This window comes from Pteropus vampyrus, unplaced genomic scaffold (assembly GCF_000151845.1).
Source record: "Pteropus vampyrus isolate Shadow unplaced genomic scaffold, Pvam_2.0 Scaffold213, whole genome shotgun sequence".
Classification (NCBI taxonomy): Eukaryota; Metazoa; Chordata; class Mammalia; order Chiroptera; family Pteropodidae; genus Pteropus; species Pteropus vampyrus.
The window spans coordinates 22,168-30,145 of record NW_011888994.1 but is presented as its reverse complement, the minus strand read 5'-3'; the positions used below and the strand labels follow the sequence as shown (position 1 = coordinate 30,145).

General features: G+C 33.8%; 1 protein-coding gene across 1 annotated transcript in view; it reads right to left on the bottom strand.

Moving 5' to 3' along the window:
• The window catches only part of LOC105300554 (G elongation factor mitochondrial 2), a 42,751-nt gene that overhangs the window by 14,101 nt on the left and 20,672 nt on the right, over positions 1–7,978 (bottom strand). Inside the window, exons 10-13 of the mRNA XM_023538192.1 lie at positions 5,520–5,668; positions 3,961–4,101; positions 3,774–3,873; positions 2,502–2,717 (exon numbers count right to left, since the gene is read on the bottom strand). Coding sequence (XP_023393960.1) covers positions 2,502–2,717; positions 3,774–3,873; positions 3,961–4,101; positions 5,520–5,668 — 606 coding nt within the window. The remainder of the gene's footprint in view (positions 1–2,501; positions 2,718–3,773; positions 3,874–3,960; positions 4,102–5,519; positions 5,669–7,978) is intronic.

Below are 7,978 nucleotides of genomic sequence, written 5' to 3'. Positions count from 1 at the left end.
TTATATATTTAATAAAACATAGTAAAATTAATTTTTGCCAGCTAAACTTTTTAAATGTGGCTGTAAGAAAATTTTAAGTTACATATGTGGATCATGTTATATTTCTATTGAACAGTGCTGAAATAGACTCCTGATAATCCAAAGTTCAGTCCAAGGACCAATAACATTAGCATCACCTGGAGCCTGTTAGAAATATAGAATCACAGGTTCCAGACTGAATCAAAATCTGCATTTAACAAGAAACTCAAGAGATATATATGCACATCCAAGGTTAAGAGGCACTGTTTTAGATAAATTTATTTTTAAGTACCTACAGATACTCAAAGTAACAATCCTCATTATACTGTGGCTTTTAGACTAAAAAGACGGTAAGTTTATTGTAAAATAAACAAGTTCATTCAAAAATATTTATAAAGAATCTATCCTTTAGGAGTTTATTGGGATGCAAACACATACAGCATTGTAATACAGGGTGTCAAGTGCTGTAATAGGACCACGGGTAATTACAATGGAATTACAGAAAAAGGAATACGTAGATCTGCTTATAAGAAGTCTGAGTAAGGGACGTTCTAGGAAGTCCCTTGTTCTCTGGGGCCAGGACCTCTAAGCTAATGCCCATTAATTAGACTTTCCTTGGACACCAAACTTTTTCTACTAAAGTAGTTAAAAGATAGAGCCCTTAGATTTAAAACTGGCTGCTGCAACTTAATGCAATCCTGGAATTTGAATTTAGGTTCCCACACTAAATTTGAAATATGAAGTGACTTTCAAATATATTTAAAAGAACTCAGATTATTTTGTTTGGGCAGCCCTAGCCCTTAATTGCCTGACAACCCTTGATATAACTTGCTTGGTCAACTCCCCAACTTCGAGCCACATTCACGTCACCCAATTCTTTTCCAGAGACAAGACTAGCCTCGGGGCATTTTAAGGTAATAAGAAAACAGCTGCTACACCTGTTTTAATTTAAATGCCATTCCTTTACCCACTGGACAAGAAAAAATCCAGCTTCCTTTGGTACTTGTGGGCTGTCTTATATCCACACTCAGATTTCTTTCATGTGAACTCCAGCTGAGAAGTGAGGAACTGAACCTCAAGCTACTTGGCTAGGAGTCTTCCCCTCTTTCCCACTAGCTACTCAAAAAGATATGGGAAGCAATAAAGATTCTTTGTTTTTCTATAATCTGTGGGTCCAACTTGTTTCAAGGGGAGAAAAATGGCTTATTAACGCTACCTCTAGAACTGGAAGGTTTGTCCTTTCATAGCCTAATATAGGAATTCAGTGAGGGCTTCAAAAAGAGGTGATGCTTGAGTTGAGACCTAATGAAAGAGTAAACATTTTCCAAGCAAATTGTGGGGTGCCATCGTAATGCAAGAGAGAACAAAGGGAAAGAAATGGCAATACAAAAAGAGCATGGCACCTTCAGGAAATCACTACTATTTTATTATGGCAGTGCAGGTATGAGTATTGTTTTTATTTCTGTTTGGGTGAAAAAAAGAAGATTCAGAACAAAGGAGGAAGTTTCAAGAAATAAGGCCAGGCAAGAAAGCCGGTGTCAGAGACTGCTAGTAATAGCCTTCCACTCTATTCTGCTGCTGCCTAGCTAAAAGACTGCATTTACTAGACTCCTTTACAACTGGGTGGCCATATAGCTAAGTGATGGCCAATGCCATATAAGAAATCTTAAAAAGGGAAGGGGCACATCATCTTTCTCCCCCTTACTCCTTTCTGCTGTCAGAAACTCCAATGTGATGCCCAAGGCTCCAGCAGCCATCGTGAGATGAATAAGGATAGGAAAAGCAGGACAGAAGACTGGAGCCTGGGTGCCTGATGACCTTGTGGGGCCACCCTCTAACCACTGGGCTACCAACTCGAGGCATATTTGGTGACAGAAATAGACTTTTGTCATTAAAGCAACTGTTATTTCCGGATTTTCTGCTATATTTAACCAAATCTAATTGGAAATGATGAAGCTGGATTTGGAAATAATGAAGCTGGAATCATGAGCTTTATATACCATACTAAAGAGTTTGAGTTTGTGCTGTAAGTTATAAAAAGCCACTGAAGAATTCTGAACAAATATGCTAAAGAACAAGGTATATAACACTCAAAACGGTTAAATGACATTAACCACAGTATTTAAATATCTTCACTGAGTTCTAACGGTTGAACGAGAAAACAAGGAAAAGTAGTAATTTTATAAATGGTGACAAGAAACTGTTATGAATTGGTACCTATCTAATCTAATGTATGGCAAGAGCAGTCCTGATGTCATTACTTAGAATCCCCTAGACGGTACCAGAAGAACAAGAGTAAGGAAGAATATGATGAGAAAAATGGCCAAGATATTATAAAAATGAAAAGAGTCTGTAAAAATCAAAACATCTTAAATAAAAATCTAGGCAAATCACAAGAATATCAATAAATTCTGATAAACTCAACCACATAAGAAATCTTTTGAGAGTGTAACTATTTTATCTAACTTGTCAGAGCATTAATTAATTGACACACCAAAACTATTTGTACCTGGCTGCTTTGCCACTGATGGTGGTTCTATGGTACAGAAGAAAACAGGTTCTGGAATTTCTACTCCAGCCAATAAAAGTCTCTCTGCTTCACTGTTTTGTCCATGCTTCTTTCCTCCCTCCCTTCCGGCTCGACGAGCTGCAGCTAATGCACTGGACTTAGATGAAACGATGGTGTCTCCAGTGGCAGTCTGCAAGCAAACAAGATGCTCTGGAATAAAACAGGCTGTTGTACTTGAGAGATAAATTCATAAAGCTCATTATAACTTTGCACAACTAAAGATAATTTAACTTGTATAATAACTCTATCCAAAATACTGCTATAATAAATTCCAAACACTTTCCCTTCTCCCTCTCTCTACATATCCAAAATTCATTTGGCAAAACAAATGTACCTTCCTAGATTTTCAATCATGTAAAGATGGGTTAGGGAGAAGTCCATTATAGTGTTTTACTGCCATTAAAAATTTGTTTAATACTATTTTACAGAAAATCCTCTATTAACTAAAATGTGCAATTAACCAGAATACCCTTGACCACACAAAATGTATAGCTACCAGTTATTTTTTGAAACTATAATTTCACTTTTAAACTTTTATATTATGAAGTTCTGTGCCAGTTTCCTTCTCTATAAGAATGTTCCTACTGAAGTTCTAGTCCAAGTGGATTTCTCTAACTCCTTCAAATACATACAAGAAGTTCTTGCCTTCAAGTAGACAAAGAAGATACCGCAATGCTAGGAGTCCAATTTCTGGACAGCATTAAGTATTTTCATCCATTCATCCTACAAAAGCCATGGAATGCCTAAATGATGACACTATTCTGAGGACTAAGAATAGATAACAAAGAGAAAAGTCCTTGCCCTCATGGAGCCTTCACTGGCAAAATATCTTGTTATTACCTGAACAGTTATGAGGTTAGACTAAATTGTCTACAATGATCAAGATAGGAAAAAAACTCAATGGGAATAACACAGTATTTTATAAAACTTAAAATTATGCATACATGAATAGTATATTATTTTACTTGGATTTGAAATTCATTTGAATAGGATCTATACTGTTAAGTCTTCTGTAATTTTCTTTCTATTAAATGTATGAGTCAACCATGTTGATGAATATGCTACAATATTCATTATTCCATTAATGATGGATATTTGGATTATTTATGGCTTTTTTGCTATTACAATATACCTACTTTTAATTAAATATATTTACTATTATTTCCTAAACCATTTGGTAACTTACATGTTTAAGCCCAACAGTCAAAGCAATGTTACCAGCAGTCAGTGAAGGGATTTCTACATGTTGGTCAGCGAATGGCAAAAGCAGACGACTTATTCTCTCCCTGTAATGTAAAACCATGATTTATATTAGTAAAAGTATTTTTAAAGAAACGACTGCACTTTAGAAAATAACCTAAGTTTCTACTTACGTGCAGTTCCCATTAATGTTATGGATGGCCAACTGGGGTTTTATCAGGCCTGAGTAAATGCGCAGAAAAACTAGTGGTCCTCGCTGCTTGTCATGGAGAACTTTAAATGCCAGCGCACATAAGTCCTCCTTATACCACTGCCTGTAAAATTAAGGAGACATTCCAGAAAAGCCTTTAAAATATACTTCATATGAATATCTGATCTCTCTATATAGATCATATCATAATTATTGCACAAACTTAACCCTGATGTCCTCCAAAGGAGTTTAGCTACCCAGGCCGATTAAAAAATGTGAGTACTATGTACCTCTCTTCCTCCACTGGATTAAATTATTTAATAGGGATCTTACCATTAATTCCTCAAAACTAAAAATAATGGGTTCTCTTCCAAATACTACCTCTATTTGCAAGTAATTCCATTGCCAAGAATTCCTTCCTCAAAAAATATACTTTGGAACATCACACCACTTCTCAAAAAATTTTTTGCGGGTTAACTGATTGGTTCTTTTCCATTTCTTCTTTTTTTATTTTCTTCCTTTTTCTCTCCAGCTACATAATCATATAAATCTACACTACAAAAGTGAACCTGTTTACACACCAACATTCTTAAAGAATTATGTCCTTAAACTGGTGTTTATTGATAGGCTACAGAAAGTTTGAATCCCTCTGAATTTGCCAAATTTTGTACACATGTACATTTTTCTGAGGAAAGCTCCATATTTTCGTTAGTTTCAAAGGAGTCCATGATTCAAAGCAGGTTAGACATTTCTATTACAGAACTTATTCCAATCTTATTCCTATTCCAGTTTTCAACTTTAACACTCACACAGAGAGCTTACAATATACTAAGCACTGTTGCATGTGCTTTATAAACATTAACTCATTTGATTCTTGTAACAATCCTATGCAACAGGTTCTATTCTATGTATTTCATAGAGAGGTTAAGCAACTCGGAAGAACTGGGATTTAAATCCAGGAAGTACACAGTCCATGCTCGTAATCACTTCACTGTAATGCCTCCTCAATTGAGAGACATAAAGAGTGATTAATGCCCTAGTTAAAAGGATTAAAGTCCACTTCTGTCTGCCATTTTGTGCAACACTCCTTCAGATTTTAGAGGATTTATTACTAAGTACAAAGCTGTTAGTGACAACAGGAATAAAACAATAACCTTTCTTTATAGCCACAAAATATTTTGAGCTTATGAAAAATCTTTAAATCTAGAATAAACATAAGTATATTTACAGAGAATTTTTCAAGTGTCCCCAGTATACTATTTTTTTTAAACTGAGATGGCAAGGTCAACACTTATACTTTTACATAGCAAAAATATCCACATTCTTAGCACCATTTGTAAACACATCAGGTTATGAGAGATGATAGCAAATGTCCCTTTTAAGTAAAAATTACTATGGCTCTATATTATCTACAATGATATCCTTCACCAATGTTATTCAAAAGTGGTGATTCTACTACTCTTTGTGAAAAAAGACCTATTTGCCTACCAGTTTTTTGAAACCTATAAGATTTTAATCTAATCTATGTACTTGCATACTTACAGAAATTCATAGTTGCGTTCTTCAGGTGAGGGCAAGTACATAGTAATAGCGTCCAACAGGGGCTGGACCCCTTTGTTTTTCAGGGCACTTCCACAAAGCACAGGTACTGCTGTCTGAGCCAGTGTTACTCTGTGTATTGCAGTCTGTAGCTACGAAGCAGAGATATAAATACAGTATACTGGTCTCAAACAAAACAGTTCACAATTAGATGCTTTTCCTAACCAACCATGTAAAACAGTACTCCTCAAAAACTTTTGTCGTTCTTTATGGCCTTATTCTTTGTTTCTTTTTATAACATTAATCACTACCTGATATATTAGATATATATTTATTAGTTTATTATCGGTTTCCCCATCTGCTAGAACGTAAAATCCACAGAAGTGTTAAAGTCCCATGATAAATTCCCCAGAAACTAAAAAAGTGCTTAAAGTAGGTATTTAAAAATATTTCTTGACTAAATGAGTTAATATACTTGCAATTTAACCTTGATAATCTAATAGAGGAACAGATCAGAAATTAAAAATATAAATGAGATACAATTTCTTCAAATGAATCAGCTCCATATTAAATAAAATCCAACAGAAAATGAGAAATCAAAGTAATAAAAATTTTAGAAGACCTCAAAAACCAAGAAAAGCTTGAATGTGCTTGCAAGCTATTGATAAGAGAAACGGTGGCATCATACTTTAGATTGTAAGCTCTTTGTAAACAGAAACCTTGTTATGAGTCTATAGGGCATAATAAACACCACACTTAAGTATGGAAATACTAAACAATAAAAAATTTCAAAATTATGGCATTTTATTTGGAAAAAAATTTTTTCCATCTCAAATAACTTCAAATGGCTCAAAATAAATCTACGAATATTGTGTTTTTAATTCTTTTTAGGAAAAATAACCAAATGAATGTGCTGGACTCATTTTGGACCCCATTATACACATTACGACTTAAAAACACTGTTCTTTGTAACTCCTATGTTTCATAAAGGAAAATAAAACGTTTGCCAACTTATGGGGGAAGGTCCCTGACAAAAAACAAAACAAACAAACAAACCAGAAATGCCTTGAGGAAGCCTGTCATAATTCAATTACTATCAGTATTTTACTTGCCTAGTCTCTGGTTTAATGTATTTCAAAAGAAAAAAAAAAGAAAAGATCTGTAATGAGTTTCTACTAAAAATTAAGACAGATTCAGAAAAAAGTTCTGAGTAAAATGATCATTGTAGTAGTCTGGAAAACCAGTAAATTTTAAATACAAAATTTCTACCTATGACTTCTCTGAAAATTCTTAGAGAAATGATCACAATGAAAAGTCTGAGAATGAACAATTAACTTCTTCTGACTCAATACAAGAAGATTCAATTTCTAATTTTATAAAGTATATTTGAAAATAGAAAATCACTACCATTATTTAAGTACCTGTACTAGTAGTCACTTAATGTTCTACTAATTTTTGTTTGGGTCAACATTTTCTAATGATATGCAAAGTTGAATTTGAAAAAAAAATAATAAAACCACAAAACGCAGACAAAGAGACAGAGAAAGCAAACCACATTCAATCAGTAAAACCTGGTCAAAGCAAACGAATAATAAAATTTACCTTTTCAGCTGGTATCAAATCAAAATTTTCACTAAATTCTCCTAAAACCAAGTCAGCAAATTCATCATCCAAATCTGCAACCTATAGAGAAAGGCTTTAGTTTTATAACTTGCATTTTTTGTTAAAACTATTAGGTTTAAATATCAAAAATATACATTATCCAAATATTTCAAAACAGCTACCAGACTTATCCAGGCCAAGAACCTCCTATTTTCTGAAAGATAGTTTTCTTTTAAAGGAAAAGAGATTGAAAACTCCTTTATGAGTTTCCTAAATTCACGGAAAGCCTGAGCCACATAAAGCATCTCAGTAAAGTGTTATCTACTCGAAGAGTGCTCAGAAGAAAAGAAAATGCACAATTTATAGCCAATGAAAACATATACAATGGACTGCTGTTTTTCAATAAAACTGGGGGTCTCAGTTTATAAAAAAGTTTCATCTGGTATGCCTCTAATACTCTGAATATTCATGAGATCTGACAGTCAAACTAAAACGACTGTTACTGTAACTAATCTTGCACGGAGGGAATAAATTTAAGTTGGGAATTGAAGACATCATTTTAATAATAAAGATGAAATTAACTAATTCATGTTCTTTTCATAATCATCTGCCAATTTGAAACAGAATTCAGCTGACAATAAAATTAATAAAAGTTTCAAAAGTTTATAATAGTACAAAGGAGTAAAACTTTTAAACTTATTGGGAAAAAACACACTTTTAACAGTTAACTATAGCAGAAATGTACCAAACCATCCTCTTGAAAAACTGGAGCCAAACTACTAGGAAATGACACCATTACTTATTTAAAATCTTTGGACAAGTTATGTCACCACCTTTCTCCCCTGGTTACAAATGGAGAT